General features: G+C 44.8%; 2 protein-coding genes across 5 annotated transcripts; one reads left to right on the forward strand and one right to left on the reverse strand.

Annotated features, from left to right (window-relative positions):
• The first annotated feature begins 7,883 nt into the window (after positions 1-7,883).
• On the forward strand, positions 7,884-10,078 carry LOC130527730 (protein CutA homolog). 3 transcript variants are annotated; one of them, XM_057036442.1, is made up of 7 exons: positions 7,884-7,988; positions 8,466-8,531; positions 8,648-8,796; positions 8,889-8,948; positions 9,036-9,081; positions 9,476-9,525; positions 9,674-10,078. In XM_057036442.1, the coding sequence occupies exons 2-7, from the start codon at positions 8,469-8,471 to the stop codon at positions 9,771-9,773; spliced, it is 468 nt and encodes a 155-aa protein (XP_056892422.1). In that variant the 5' UTR covers positions 7,884-7,988; positions 8,466-8,468; the 3' UTR covers positions 9,774-10,078. The 3 variants fall into 3 exon arrangements, with proteins under 3 accessions (XP_056892422.1, XP_056892423.1, XP_056892424.1); XM_057036443.1 differs by having other exon boundaries at positions 7,896-7,988; positions 8,466-8,505; XM_057036444.1 differs by lacking the exon at positions 7,884-7,988 and having other exon boundaries at positions 8,520-8,544.
• Positions 10,060-16,286, reverse strand: LOC130527727 (somatostatin receptor type 5-like). 2 transcript variants are annotated; one of them, XM_057036439.1, is made up of 3 exons: positions 14,928-16,286; positions 11,602-12,421; positions 10,060-11,485 (listed from the first exon to the last, which is right to left on the reverse strand). In XM_057036439.1, the coding sequence occupies exons 2-3, from the start codon at positions 12,361-12,363 to the stop codon at positions 10,787-10,789; spliced, it is 1,461 nt and encodes a 486-aa protein (XP_056892419.1). In that variant the 5' UTR covers positions 12,364-12,421; positions 14,928-16,286; the 3' UTR covers positions 10,060-10,786. The 2 variants fall into 2 exon arrangements, with proteins under 2 accessions (XP_056892419.1, XP_056892420.1); XM_057036440.1 differs by lacking the exon at positions 14,928-16,286 and adding an exon at positions 14,519-14,918.
• Positions 16,287-16,574: the final 288 nt, after the last annotated feature.

The following is a 16,574-nucleotide window of genomic DNA, read 5'->3' on the forward strand; positions in this document are numbered from 1 at the left end:
TTTGCAAAGCTGTCAAGCGTCGGGGTTCAAGTGCGCGCCCGCCCCCTAAAACATACGTGGACCCTAATTATAACCCGGTAAAGGCGAGCAACACATCGGTCCTCCGTTTCCTCGTTTTTCTTCTTCGGAGAGCTGAGATAGAAGTGGAGAGAGGAGAGGAGAGGAGGAGGAGGAGGAGGAGGGGGTGGATGATGGCTGGAGGCAGAGGATGAAAAAAATCGACACAAGCAGAGAGAAGGAGAGAGAGACAAAGACAGAGACACACAGAGAGAGAGAGAGAGAGCGAGGGAGAGAGAGGGAGAGTTCCGTGCGCAGCAGCAGCAGCTTCACCGCGCAAAAACAAGCGCACTGCAAAAAAAAAAAAAAAAAAAGTCTTTTTCAACAAGTCACTGCCGCTGACGATTAATCTCAGTACTTCTTTTTCTTTTTCTCGGAGGGTTTTTGGGGTTCAGTGTTTGTCAGCTGTTGCTGGTTCAGTGTGACAAGTTCCCTTCTTTATGATGCCAGTTTCCACTCTTGGCACTGTTGTAAAATTTGAATAAGGGACAAAACATGCCAAATTACCTATCCATGATCCAATACAGTAATAAAACAGGGTAGTCCATGGTAACTGAAATAAACAACAGTCTGGCGTTAAAAAAATGAGATTCGATTGAAAACAAACAAAAACATATTTTCAAGTCTCTTTTTTGAAGTAACCTGACCATTGATCAGTATTTCAAACTGCATCATTCCCCAAAAGAACTTGGCAATGAGCACTAAAGTTTTATCAGAATGTGATAAAAGGTGATTTTATTTCACTTGCTGAGACTAAACTGAAAATTAAAAAAAAAAAAGATTTTGTTTGACCGCCCCTGACCTCTGACCTCTGTCCTGCAGGAGACCCATTGCTTGTTTGTGTGTTGTGCCCAATAGAATCAACAATGGGTCACTGTTAATGTGAGACGCAGGTTCTTTTGAATTTCCTGACAAGCTGGCGGAAACTAGCGGGCCGATCGGGACACACCCGACCCAGCAGTCTGGATGCATCCGGCTGTGCAGCCAGCGAACCGGGACCTGTAGCCTGAACGTGACTCCGTTCTGTGTTTCATATCCAGAGAACACAGAGATTTCTGTCCAACCGCTGAGACACACTTCATAATTCAGATAAAAATGCTGAATAATAAAGTGTTTCAAGTACCTTGGAAGGTCTTTTCCATTATATTTTAATCACAACTTCAAATGTACAGTATCCTGATGTCTCATACTGTCCATCATCCCAGAGCACCATGGTAACCACTCACTGCTCTGCCGTGGCCTCGCTGGATCCACGGCAACTGTCTCCCTCTTGTGATTTTCTGCATCGCAGCTGCTTGGTATTTTCATGGGACTTGATGCAGATGCAGGCCAGGAGCTCTCCCAACCTCTGTGTTAGCAAGCAAAACTGCGGCTTGTGCCCGATGGCAACGGTGGAGAGCACCGATCGGTTCGACTGATCTCCGACTCTGCAGCTCTTCCTTAAAATGCAGGATTTGATGTGACGAAGGAGGAGTGAGGAGGTTAAATAGCAAGCGTTGCAGTAGTCCTTGAATATGAAGTGAATGGCGCCAAGAAGGTTGAGATGGCTTCTGACTTTCAGATGCATGGAGCTCACATCCTACACATCACTGTGGGCTATAAAGCACAAATATAGAGGAAGTGGAATTCATACGCATCTCATCATTTCTGGGTACCAAAGTTCATATTGTTCACACTTATCTCTCACTGACATTTGCAGCCTGATATGCAAAGCTGTTCACTACATCTATAGGTACGAGGCTGCCAGCATCGCTGGCCTGGAATAACAATTCACATGGGCTGGGATTGAATGTTTAAATGGAGGAGCTGAAACCATACGTGTCTCAAACGATGGCCCACTGCTGCAGAAAGCCTGAGCGGTGAAATCCGGCATTGTTAAAGCATTTCTGAAATTACACAAAGTTGCCTGTTGGGGATGCTGTAATTAAATGTCAGCCGTCAAACTTTGAAAGGCCATAACTGCTGCAGCGCTCGTCTGATCTGGATGTAATGAGCGAGTCTGTGTCTTTGTCAGCGATTGGCCTACAGCTGCCTGCACCATCCAAGGGTGATCACATGCATGGCCTGCTTCTCCTCAACATGTCTGTCCACATGCAGCCAGCATCAGCCTCATTAATGCCGGGAAGAGAAAGCCGGCATTGCCACAGATTTGACAGAAAGCAGCATTCTGCATCGTGCGCGTTCTCGTTTCTCGATGAGCGAGAAGGTCAGTGCCGCCCATGTGAGACACTCCGTCCTGTGCAGCACCCCGCAGGAATAACCAACTTTGAAACAGATTCAAATCATAACTTTAATCACACAAATCGAACACAATCCTGAGTGTCCGACATGAAAGAGCTCGGATGAAGGAACGACACCCTTTTGTGTTTAATGGAGCATCATTTCAAAATTAAACTAATCAGAGCAAGTTCATCATTAAAAGTTGGAGAGACTTTGCTGCTCTGTGGTTGTAATTTATTAATACTTGTTTTTAATGTATAGATATTTTAGACTCCAGAGGTGTTGGGGGGGGAGGGCAAGATAAAAAAAAAAAACTATTCGAAAAAGAAGGTGCAACGGAGCAAAGAGACCAAGAGAGGGTGATCAGAAGAGAGACGCAGAGAGCGAACAGTCTGCCATGTTGGCCGCCCTCCCTCCTCCTCCTCTGGGGTGTAGAGGACATGTTTAACATTCTACTCTACTCCTCCTCCTCTCCTCTCTCATCCAGCCACAGCCGCAAGTCCCTGCTGCACCCCGGCTGCTGATGGCCAGAGACGAGACGAGCGGCTCAGTAGAGCCTTTAATCATGACCAGCCCGCCGTTGTTGCCGCATTGTTGATGCTGCATTCCTAAGCAAAGTGCTGGTGACGCGCTGTTGTTCTCCTCCAGGAACCCGTCTGATCAAGGTGTTGTTCAGGCCAAAGTCACATCTGCTGCAGAAGAAAGATGACGCTGGAGAAAATTACACGATTCCTTTCCCTTTTCCGTTTTACAAAAAGAACATTTATCTGCATAATTACCGTTAATGTATCTTTTTTGGTCAAGCAAGTGCTCTGTTTCTTCTGTTGACTGCACAAGCACATTTCTGCTCAATTGGAATTATTAGTTCATTTGACATGGATCACACGCGTCGTTCAAATTAGGAAGCAACAGCTTCATTTTGTTTATTTCCTATTTTCTATTCATCTGCATTTCTTGGAACCAGAAATGAGGTTTCTGAGCATTGCGGGTCACAAACTGATCCGACCGTCGTCGCATGTGGTTGGAATAATCTGGTTTGGACAAAGGGGCTGCATCTATGATGAAGGCAGATACGCTCACAACCTTAGACTGCTTTTGTCATGGTTTCCTGAGCCGGTGGATGAGGAGCTGCTGGCATAGATGGCTCCAGCCCTGTGATGTATCTCTGCTGCTCCTTTGCATTTGAGTGTGAGAGTGCGCAGAAGGTGGGCGCATAAGCATGTGCGCTGCATTTTAATTTTAATGCACTACGGAGGAGTATTTCACAGAGGAACATGCAGACACATGCAAAAAAAACCAAAGAACCCAACCCAACCCATTTGCACGTCTGATTCAGGCTAATACTTTCCTTCATGCTTGTCTCCTCTGCCCTCCCACGCCTCCTTGCTGCCTGAGGGTGAGCCGGGGTGTCCTGCTCCTCCTGCACTTGTCGCGGGCTTCCAGTCAGCACGAACAACTCGTTACCTGCTGCAACCTGGCCTACTTCGAAAGTTCCTCCCCTGCTCTGCTGCGGCGCCATCAGCAAAGTCAGACAGAACGAGGTGGGGGACAAGTGAGGTGGAGCAGGGAGAAAGAGGGCAGATAAGCTGAAGAGGTGTTTTATTTATTGTCCTGAGAGGCAGAACCACTGAATGCTTCTCCCGAAACTGATCAGGTTGGGGTTTGTTGGTATCATCTGTAAAATCAAAGCCCTCCTGGGAGGACCGCAGGGACATCTGCTGGTCCAGAGGCTGCCGATCCTGTCCAGTCGCTCCGGATTTTCCTTTTTGGCATCCCAGCTCCAGACAGGAAGTTTTACTACGCAAATCTGTGAAGCAGAAATGTCCAAATACATCGAGTCCAAATTCATTCTCAGGCAGTAATTTTATTATTTCAAGCAAATTTGAGCTGAAACAACAGGCTGCCAGTGAGCAGCATACAATTTTGGCTGTTTTGCATTTTATTCTGGGTTAGCCTGCTTTATTCCAGATTAGTCATTGCCATATTCTTGGTCAGAATTATTCTCCACTAGTACAAAAGCTGTTCCCAGAAGGGCAAAGCGACACATGTTCAGAGTGCTCACAAACATGTTACAAAGCAGCAGCTCTGACCTAGATCACACACCTTTACCTGTCGCGGTGTGATGTGTCCCGTCTTCAGAAGCGAGAGCGGCGGGTTTCCAGTTTTTCCCTTTTAAAATGATGATGACCTGACCTCCTTTCAGGATTAATTTGCATGAATTAAATAATACATCAACACTCTGGGTATTTGTAGAAGGGTCTGAGTCCTCAAAAGCAAAAAGAGGAAATGAAAACTGTCCGCTCTGTTATTCAGGTCAAATACATCAATTAATCATTTGCACTGTCCAGTTTGCTTCTGCTTCTGAGATTACGCCATTTGGCACCTCTGTTCTGTTCCAGGAAGCGGGGCCTCGGTCATCCGCGTTTTATGGCATGTCGCCTGGTTTCTAAATCTGATGAATGTTTGCGTTTCAGCTCCACTTTGAACAGACAATCTCAACAAGAATCGGCTGATTCTCCAGACGCTTACAGGGTTTGCAGGTTTGTGTCTTTCACCCAATCCAATCAGTTACGCACAAACACTGACCTTATCACAAACCAACGCCTGATCAGCACTTTCCTAGGTAATGGTCATTGTATATTCCAGGGGAACGACGGTCAGGGAGCCGACACAGACGTCATGAATATATGTCCTTCCTGAAGCCACAGTTGTCGTTCAATTATGTGGATAAGTGCAGGTCTGGGAGTGAAAAGAGGAGGGCCAGCCTGAATCCTGTAGAGATCCTGCTATTACACATGAAAACTCTGCTCTCAAGGAGGAGAGAGGTCTCGAGGTGGTCCTCAGAACCTCAGAAGTCAGGGTTAATGGAGCCAAGGAGGGAGAAAGACAGCAGCTCATTCATAGTTGCCCCAGAGCGCTCTTTTCCTCTTTATCCTACACTTTAGATTTACACCACTGTCCCAGAGGTCTCACTGACTTTATCTTCATTTCTGTATTCAAGATTTAATGTTTTGATGAATTTGCATGTAACAGGCATGCATATCAAAGAGGACACTAGGATACAAACCCAGCAGAAACCAGCAGAACATGCTCATGATAACATGTCGACAAAGGTTTAAGAGGATGAAGAACCTAACATAAATCCAATTCTAACTAACCCTGTGCTGGGAGCCTGGCCCGCACACACAGGCAAAAGTGTTATTAACCTGTAAAACAGAAAGTTTAGCAGCGTTGTGGTTGATTATCAGCCATTCCCGTTTCCTGTGTCAAAGGTTAAACTAGTCCAGCTCCACCTGAGGTCAAGCTCCATCACAGATCCCATCTGAATACAGCCACATTAAAGAGATCCAGGCAGAATATATCATAACCAAAACAACACGACTTTATTTGCATTTCAAGTTGAAGAGTTGAACGTGATAGTCGCTGAAGCCTGCGGAGGAACCCGGCGGTTAGAGCCGCCCGTAGCAACAGGAGCTGATAGAGAACAAAACATCACATCAGGGGAACTTGAGGTTCTGAAGCAGCCATCAGGTTTAATGCTGCAAATTCACAGAGACAAAGACGAGCAGCTCGTGCTGTTGTTTTAGATGAGATCACTTTAATGCATTTTTGTGCTCATTGCACAATTCTGTGTCCCTTAAAATAAAGTGCTGTTTTTCCACATGTCAGGATGGCAGTTTCAAAAGCCGTCAGGGCCCGAGGCTTCTTCTCACATCACATTTAAAAATGCACAACTGCAATCGCCAAAACACAGAACCGACTTGGCAAAATGTATCCAGGGCAAAGCAGCGCGCACAGATGTCTGGACGAGGAGCTTCAGCTTCAGATGTGGGCGGAACATAATAAACGAGGCAAAAATGTGACATCCAAACGTTTAGGCCGCATATGGATTTCCCATAAAATTTGTATCTAAATAAGTGATTTTACTGACATTGATGGTTCTTTGCAGTTAAATCAATGGCTGGAGGTCAGACTGCCTTTTCTCCATCACATATTATAAATGAACTGTTGAGGTGAAAATGTGGAAGTCATAAACGTGGACGAGACCATCAGATTGGCATCATCTGGGATTCTTCTTCTTTTCAATTTTCTCCTGCAACATGATTTTGAAGCCACCTGAAGGAAAACCTGGATGTGATGTCATAACTTATCTTCTCTGCAGGCTTCATGTCACCTGAACCGAAACCAGAGAGGAAAAAAAAACACCTTGCAAATTCTGATGTCAGCGTCATAGCTGCATATTAGAAATGTCCTTTGGTTGAGGTCTTATCTTCTTCTCCACATTCCTCTCTCTCTCTCTCTCTCTCTCTGTCTCCCTCGCTCTGGAAGTTAAAGGGCCAGTGGAGGCTGATTAGGATGCAGAGGAGGAAAGCTCTGCTGCAAATTGAAAACATATTGATTCTCCTCATGCTTGGAGGAAGAGGGGGCGAGAGACAGAGGGATAGAGGAGGCAAAAGATGGGGGGAATGAAAAGCAGGAGACAAGAGGGGGATGATAAAAAAGAGGATAAATCAATTGATGCTGTGGTGGTAGTGGTGCCATGGCAACATGTATCAATGTCTGGCATCTCACACACACTAGCATATGTGTGTGTGTGTGTATATATATATATATATATACATATGTACACATGGTCACTGGTCTCCATGGCAACAGGGTCAGGGCAGTTGTGGTACAAGCTTGTGCATGTGTTCTTCATGTGAGCGTACATTGTCATGTCCAGCTGAGCAGGGAGAGGCCGCAGGATGCCGATGAGAGAGGACAGAGCATAACACGTACAGTTGTGCTGACTGCACAGTTTCCATGGGAACAAGCCCCCCCCCCCTCTACAACTCCATCCCACCTCCACCAACATATCCCTTCTCCCTTTCAGCCATTACTCCTCAGAGCTCCTGCAAAAGCTTGACAGGCTCTGCTTAATATGGCTCACAGCATCTGAATGTGTCCATGCATTCCTGGTACGGAACTCACATCAGCTACTGCTCAATCAGTCTTGTCCTAAGTACACGTGTCACAACCCGTCTGTGTGTGTGTATGTGTGTGTATGCATGACATGCTTGTCTCTTTAATCAAGGATGAGGGTGAGGAGAGGAGGCTGTGATGGAGGGAGGTGGTAGATGTTATCAAACAAAGTGGCTTTCTAATTTTCACGCACACACACACACACACACACACGCACACACACACACACACACACACACACACACACACACACACACACGTGTTTGCTCGGTATTATAGTTGGTCTGCTGTGTGAAAGCTGCCATCATGCGGTGATCTGCTGCCACTGCGTGATTAACAACAAGCAGTGGTTGTTAGATTCAACATATTATTACACCTGTCATTTTCTACAAACATTAGATGACGCCATTAAAGGTGTCAGAACGGTTTGGCGCAACCTAATTTTCAGTGTTTAGATTTTCGCATCATAATTATCTGCTCCATTATAACTTATCATGATAATCTCTTCCAATATACCTTTTCTTTCAGAAACAACTGTTTTCTTCAGGCGCCATGTTGGTTTATTTTGTTTCCCAATCCAATAATCCACATTCCAGGCTGGTAGATGACGGTATTAAGCATTAAATTGGTTGCCAATCAAATAATAAAAATAGAAGAAGAAGCGCCATGTTGATTTTACGACGGATTGGCAAACACAGCCGTCACGTTTTACGGCAGCGAGTGGGTCGGTCGGTAACTCAACACTAAAGGTAGGAACAAACGGAATCTTTATTATTTTTTTGCTTGCATACGTCTTTATTACGGATATTTATCGTATTTTAAAGCACTTTGCAGTGATTCCCCTTTTACAATGAGAGACAAACATGCTGCATGCTAGTCCTGCTACTAGCTAAACACATCTCACTCATGTAATTTAGTGTCAGGTTTTAATAGAGATATTGCTTCTCTGTCATTGTTAGGCTACCTCAGGAATATTTCAATTAGATTTGCTATTCGTCAAAAAACAAATCTAGAAACTTTTATTCAATTAGTCTCAAATTAATTAATTCTGTAAAGGTTTATGTTACACATCCACAAACACATTAATCCAGCATCAGTCTCAGGCAGTTACATTTTCTCCTTGTATAACTTAATTTTAAAGACACATCCCTTACATGTCTCACACTAATGTAGCTGCAGTGATTATGAAGTGATTTTAACGCGTTTGCTTTGTGGCGCTTCTCCAGGCGATGTGCCTTGGCCTGACCCATACAGAGACACTGCAAGGTGGACAATTAAAAGCATTGCTTCTGGTGAACCATTCTTGAAAGTTGTCTCCTAACACATCCTATCAATGTTTATATAGGCATGTTCTGATGCATTTTGAGAATGTGACTGTATTGCTTCATCTCTTTCTTTGCTCTTTCAGACGGTGTTCTTGAGCCTGTTTATGTTCCAGCTGCTGAGGTCTGTCGGTCTGAGGGCATTTTCCATGGCATCTGAAACTTACAGTTCGGGTACACACTCGGCTGCTTTTGTCACATGTCCTAATGACACAGTGGCTAAACAGTTGGCCAGGTGATGTGCACCAAATGTCAAAATAAAGCCTGTGTATAGTAAGTGAGATAAATTCAGTCATTCATGTAAGAGTCTCTCCCTCTCTCTTTCAGAGGTATTGTGGAGAAGAAGCTGGCTGCCTGTGTCAACATCATCCCAGCAATTACGTCTATGTAAGTTTGTGTGTACAAAAGGTGATGCTTGAGATTCAGTGAGAGTGATGTCTACGACACACCTGCGGATTTGTGCTCATCTTTCAGATATGAGTGGCAGGGAAAAATCGAAGAGGACAATGAGGTTTTGCTGGTTAGTATTCACTGAAATTTTTGGCATTACAACTACTGTTATTCTAAATACTTTTCAGCTGCCTCTGGCCGACTGTGTTGAATTGGCTGTAGCTTTAGATAAAGCAAGTCCAGCTTTGAGTCTCCAAAGTACCAGCAGAGGTCGCAAGGCACCAACTCTTCAAATGTGAAAAGTGCAGAAGACACCTCAAGAGACAACCGTGTATTTGAATCACAGTGCTAAAAATGTTTAAATTTGTATGCCAGGCCATAACTACTACTACATTGACTACAGTTTGGTGCCAGAGAATTTGTATATTAGGGACACAAGAGTTCCAGAAAAATTCTGAAATCCCTAACGGACTTTGGGATGACCAAAATTGAAAAAAAACAAAACTGTTTTCTCTTCTTTGCAGATGATTAAAACCAGGAGTTCAAAGGTTCCTGCTCTTGTTGACTATGTGCGGTGAGTCAATTTCTTCAGTCCAATATTGTAAAAAGCATCTTAAATGAAGCAGGAGCTGCTCTGTTGTTGAAGTCACTGAGTTCTGCTGTTAATATGCACTCCCTGCGTGCTCTGCTAACTCCTATCTGCTCATTGACTTCGTGCCCAGCTCTAACCATCCCTACGAGGTGGCCGAGACCATCAGCTTTCCCATCGACCAGGGAAACCCACCCTACCTGAAGTGGCTTGGAGACATCGTCACTGAGTAATGGACGGAATAACTGAATAAACTAATGATTTGAAAATAGGTTTAAACTAATTTTCTTTGACTGATATAGGAAATGACCTCTAACAGCAAGTGTGCAGACACAAAAGTTAGAAAAGTTTGGCTATTTGTATGTGATTTAAGCTGTGCCATCAACGGTCCGTTGTCCATAAATGACAATATTCTCCGCTAGAGGGCGCGTCGAGCTTACTGTTCAAAAATTGCTAAAGCAAGAAGTGGGAATGAAAATGAAGTAACGGACTTGTAAAGATAATTTGTTAAAGAAAAAATAAATAATTTTGCATTTAATGTTAGTTTTTATCTTTCTTGAGAGGTTACACAAACAGTAATTTAAGATCACATTGCCTAGACCACATATTACAACCATTTGCATTTGTGACACGATTATACGTAATACTGATGAACAAATGATACAAGTTTCCACACCAGCATTGACTAAAACAAAATAATACCTCACAGCCTGACAGCACTAACAGGGCATTTTATCAATTTGAAAACAAATGAATCAAATAAAATCTATTTACAATTGAAGGGACTTTGTCTCATCCCCTGATATACTTTATGACACACAATTTCAATCATTACTTTCAAAGTGTAGTTGGTTTTTTTTTACACATTTAGAAAACATCACAAACACAAATTTTAATATCCAACCAATTCACTGGACGAAGTTTATGTTTGAAAGTGTCCCAGCATTTCGGTTAAAAGTGTGATATAGATCATTTAGTGGCTGAAATTCTGCAAAATTGAATGAAATGTTGTGAATTCTCATCAAAATCCCAAACAGGTGCAACTCAGCACCTGTTCATTTGATTATAATTATGAATATCCATGACTTTGGTATGTCCCTTAGTTAAATTTGAAACTGTGAAGCAGCCAGTCACATCAGAATTTTAACCCTCCTCCATCCCCACACAGTGTCCATTAAGTCAAAAAGAGAAGCCTTGTTAGCAAACAGATAACTGGCATCACCTGTTTGAAACACTGACATGTCTTTCACAGGTTGCTTGTTTCAAGAACAGAGTGTTTGCCTGCTGAATCCTCAGGTTGTGTCTTGCGTTTCGTACTCCTCCCACTCCCAGAGGACACAGCCGGGTCAGAGTCCAGCTCTCCCTGCCCCCAATCTCTGCTGCTGACGTTATGATAGGAGGACTTTGGCTCAGAGCTGCGCCTCTGCTCCACCTGAGTCCTTGATCCATCTGCTGAGCTGCAGCCGTTCACTGCTGATTTGCATATTTCACTCACGTGCGCGCCACTTCCTGCCTCGCCGTCTTTATCCTCTTCGTCTTCACCGCATCTCTTGTTCTGCGTGTGTTCCATCTTCTGTACTTGGAGCACGATGCCGCCACACTCCTCTGTTGGTCGCTGCGGCTCGGTGACGGCCCGGTGGTGGTTCACTCTGGGAGGGGACCCGCAGAGCGCTTTTCTGAAGCCCCGCTTAAAGTTGTCGGACAGGAATCCGTACAGTATGGGGTTGGCGCAGCTGTTGGCATACGACAGCACAACAACAAACACGTATAGGCCCCTGAAGTCACCTGGCAGGACCACCTGCAGGTTGACAATATTCAGGACGTAGAACGGAAGCCAGCAGAGGACAAAAACCGCTACCACGACCACGACCATCCTGGTGATTTTACGTTCAGACTTCCTGCGGCGGGAGGAAGTGGCCTGCGCTTTCTTACCAACACTGCGTACCTTTGAAAGAGAAGATTAAAAAACGGTTGCTCTAGCTGTCGCAATTCAGAATGCTGTTCTGTAAATGTCACTTTAAATACACTTTTGAAGAAGTTGAATATTTGTTCAGTTGGTACCTTGACGACGATCAGCAGGTAGCACAAGCAGATGACCAGCAATGGACAGAAGAAGCCCACGGTGCACGTGTATACGATAAACGACGTCTTCCACACCTCTGCTGGTTCGGGCCACACGATGCTGCAGTTCCCATCATCTTTGAGCACGTCTGCAAAAACCACCACCGGCAAAACCACCACAAAGGAGCCCGCCCACACCGTGGTACTGATGGCCTTCGCCACTCTGGGCCGCCGCCACCAGAAGGAGCGGATGGGGTGCACCACAGCTAAGTAGCGGTCCACCGACATCACGGTCAGGCAGAAGATGCTGGTGAACTGGTTGATGGCGTCCACTGTCATCACCACACGGCACATTAGGGAGCCAAAGGGCCAGGAGAGAAGAGCGTTCTGCACTGCCAAGAAGGGCAGGCCCAACATGAAGAGCTCATCCGCGATGGCTAAGTTGAGGATGTAGATGTTGGTGACCGACTCGTTCTTGGTGTAGTGAACAATAACATGGATGACCAAGGTGTTGCCCACCAGGCCGACAACACACACCATCCCGTAGATCAGAGGGATGAAAACTGCAGTTAGGCTGGGATGGGATCCAAGTTCATGGGTGGAGATGTTCTGGGTCGTGTCGTCTAAAATAAAAGAGGCATCGCTTGTGGGCAAGATGTAAAGTGGATCGGGAGGAGCCCAAGACGTGGGGATCAATTCGCGAACACAGGAAACTGCCGTGCAAGGCAGCAAGGAATTCTGGGTTGCCTGGATGAGCTCCATGAAGCCGTTAAGGAGAACCAAGCAAAAGACGTGGGCAGGTTCCCATCAGGGACGGGTCCTGGAAGGGAACCACAAAAGGACATGTTTTTAAAAGCATCTTAAAATGTCAAGGGAAAACCTTTTGGATCAAGAGGCATCCCAGCACCTCCGTGTTGTTACAGGAACTAGTGGACTTCACGACCCCTTGTACGTCACAACAAAAACAACCAGGCCAGAACAGGAACACAACACTATTTAGTTCCATTAGCACTATTTATGAAACCAGCCTGCCTTCCTAATAAGCACCGTGCTGCAGGCAGGCACACCCTCATCCTTCACAGTGATGGCTGATAAGTGGCGCTCCACAGCAACAACATGTCCGAACCTACAGAAGCAAAATAACAGATCTGTCACTCAAAGTCCAGCGTGAAGGTGGATGATCAACCCCCATCCCCCCAACCAAATTATTTTCAAACTGGCAGGAATTCACTGAGGAATGGGGATGTTAACAATATATGTTCTATCAAATACATCCTCTCCTGCTCTGACCTTCATCTATGCTGCCCACCCCACCCCCCGCAGGGCCGTCTATAGACTCCTGACACCACCAGGGCGTTCAGCACGCAGAACACACTGATTACATGTGTGTCTAGCTTTATCCAGTTGAGCTCCTGAAAACACCTGCCATGGCGGCCAGGATAACCTCCCGGGATAAGGGAATGTCACGCTTGCCTGCTTTGGAGGTTTGGTCGCCAATGGTGATGAAGTGGGCTGCAGGAATGTGATTTGGGTTGGCATTGTGGGCAGTGTACTGTGGGAGTGTTTGGATATTATGATGTCATCATCATTTAGATGGTGAAAATCAAGGACTGAATAGCCTAATTTTGGATTCTCCTTCTCTGGAGCCCCCTGAAAATGACCTGGACCTGAGCAATGCTGAAATATACACAGTATATGTGTCAGTCCGCTCTCATTTTTGGGAGCTGGAAGTGTTGTGCTGCATAATCGTGTATTTGACCTTCGACCTCAGCCATTCACATTTCAAATGTCATGGATTAAATATGCAGGTGAAACCAAATGCATAAACAAATAAAAAACGAATTAATAACTAAAAAGCCGACTGGGCCTGTATGTGATAGAAAACTCTTTTACAAACACACACGCATGCACGTGCAAGCGCACGCTCACAGTCGCTTTTTTTTTAGGTTGTCCGGCACAATAAAAGCTTTCTAATCTCTGACACACACACAATGAAAGCAGACGCATGAAATCATCACCTTTGTCTCCCTGTCTATGGTCAGCTCAGTGTGTTGCTATGGTGACCGAGGGTCAGGACACGGCCCAATAAGGCCCAGAACTGAGAGCAGGAGAGCCAGAATGAATGCAGGCTGAGGAGTCGGTGCTCTAATGACATTTAAATGTTACTGTCTGCATGTGCCCGCGCACACGCTTCCTCCATGGGTTGTTTCCTGCCACTAAATCTGGGAGGCAGACGCTGCCACACTCGGGGGCCGTTTAGCAGAGGTCAACCTTACACATTCTCCCTCCTGTTGCTTCGGCAGGGTTAACACTCGGTGTCAGTCTGTGGCCTTTCAGCTTCTCGATCAGATGCTGCAGGAGTCATCCACATTTCAGATGAATGCATTGTTCTTTAAAATATTGTGGTTCCTCTCACGGAGGGTTGGGGTCAGGGGGTCACCCCCTAACTTTCATATGTACCTCACATCAGGGCCAGGGTGTGATTCTGATGACTTGTGGTGAGAGCAGGCTGCTCTATGACAGCTTTAATCAAACTAGCTAAACTCAGGAGGAGCTTTGTTTGTCAGTTTTCATTGATTTTAGCAATTTAATATAGTTTTTTTAGATTTGAATCCATCTCCTTTCTTTTTTCTCATCCTCAGTCTGTGACAGCTCATTAACATCAAAATAGTAAGTTTTAGCCGTGTGTGTGTTCGTGATGTGACAAAGCAAGTGATGAGCATGAAGATAGGAGGCTGCAGCAACAGCAGCATTCAATCAAAGTGCCGAAGACTCAGACAGTAATTTCTCAGACTATCTCGCCATCCAAGAAACACATTTCACAAATTACAACCTGCAGCCTCAGAACGGCCCAGTGTCGCCAGTGTGTGGCAGCATATATATTTGGATTTTTTCCCCTTGGTCTCTATTTTCCTACCAAGACAGAGGTTTTTGAGGCACCCCATCAATTTAAAAGATGAACATCCAGCAGCAGTCTGAGACATCAACACAGGGTCCGAGGATGGCTAATGAGAAGGCACGGGTGGCCAGAGCTTCTTAATCATCTTGGTAATGGGCCAGGCCCAGCCCCTTGATCCTCCATTTAGGAAAGACAAGGGCAAATATTTCCTGTTGATTGAAAAGATGATTTACCCAGAATGCACCTGTGGGTGGACAGTGTTGGTGTGATGTGTCCTGCTGCCAGCAGGGCTGCAGCTGTCAAATATAATCCCTCCAGGTTCAATTAGATTGCTGAAACAAGTTACTTCCTGTGGCCAACCCCGGCAACAGAACAGTAAATGATGTACAAAAAAACAACCAAAAACATTTGATTTCATGACAAGAACCTGTATCTCAGGGAGAACTGCACCGTCAGCTAATTGGTGATCCATCCATCATCCTCCCCACGGGGGGTCTCCTCTCTCAGCTGCCGTTCAATTAGCAGATCTGCAGGCACGGATCAGGTCTGCACCCCGTCCACGGCGTCTAGGAGGACTCAAAAGCTCACACAATGTAATCGTTTCATCAGCACTCCGACATGCATGTGTGAGCAGGATTTGCACTTTTACAACTCAGAGGCAGAGAAGCAGAGTGATCCTCATCAAACATTCGAGTGGAAAAGGGGATTAAAAAAATGCAGTCACAGAGAAATCAATTGATTATTCTTGCTTTCGTGCAGGGTTCTTTTGGTCCATGTCAACGTCAGTTAACACGTTTTGCTGCTCACTTCATAGACAGAAGGCTTTTAAAAGCCCTGAAGGTTTCACAAAACCGCCTTTCAATCAATTAAAAGAAAAATCTTCATTAATTCAGCGGCTGAAAGAAGAAAGATGAGTCACGAAAGGTTGGATCCTTCCCTTTCTTTCATTAATTCCACCACCTCATTAGCAGGTGGAAACAGTGAAGAGAGGAGGAAACCAGCTCCAATCTCCATTTTCCTTCTGTTTCTGTGGCTTCCTCTCTCAACACCAATTGCATTTTCTCTATTTTTGCCCTAATATTTCATAAACATCGTTTTTTGACCCTTTTCGACCGAGTTGAAACACGTACCCGCAACAAATATCCAACATCCTGAATTCTATAATATTAACATGGGATTTCTAAAGTGATGAATTAATGCTACAAAACGACCAGAATTATGAGAGGAATTATTACTCCAGTTCAAAGCATCGGTGATTTTCCTGCTGGCAGTGGTGGAGGCAATATTCTTTAGACTAAATATGGGCTGATTACAAGGTATTATAATTATTCTCTGGACAGTGGCGACAATTATGGCACTAAATATGTAGTGGAAGGTAACATTCCATTCCTTAGAATACATGATGGAAAAGTAAAAGAAATGCACAACACAAACAAAATGCTAAAGTAAATAAATGCAGCAATAACCCTCCTCTTTGAACAGGTCATTCATGTCAGGGCAGTTATATTAAATACATAAATTAGGCTCCTGATTACGTGTAAGAAAACGTTGCCATCATACCTAAGCTGCGCTATCAAACTACAATATCGACTATCAGAAACAAGCAAATTAGGAGGGAATGAACTTTTAATATTAACAAATCAGCTCACGCCAAAGACGGAATTCCGACCGTCACTGACAAGCAAAAGATGAAAGAACTAGATGAGACTCACCGCGATACCACCAGTCGGAGTTGGCTGGTTTCAGAAAGGAGCCGCATCCAATATCGGACATAAGTGGTCAAAATCGTTGAAGGGTCGCGTCAGAGCGCATGTGCGCTCTGCTGTGTACGACTCTGCACGTACGACATTGGCGTTACGCACCCCCTGTAACCCCCACGGCTTCAGAACCCGTGCCGATATGAGGAAAATAACATCTATAGGGATGTTCACGGTTCCCTGTTTTTGACGAATTAGTCAAAGCTTCATTAAAATCGATTTGCCTAATTTTACTGAATGAACTGTTGTAGTTATTTTTTTTAACTGTATAATAAATTATGTTTTATACGAGTTAGAAAGGAAGATAATTAGAGGGC

Source organism: Takifugu flavidus, chromosome 6 (assembly GCF_003711565.1).
Source record: "Takifugu flavidus isolate HTHZ2018 chromosome 6, ASM371156v2, whole genome shotgun sequence".
Taxonomy (NCBI): domain Eukaryota; kingdom Metazoa; phylum Chordata; class Actinopteri; order Tetraodontiformes; family Tetraodontidae; genus Takifugu; species Takifugu flavidus.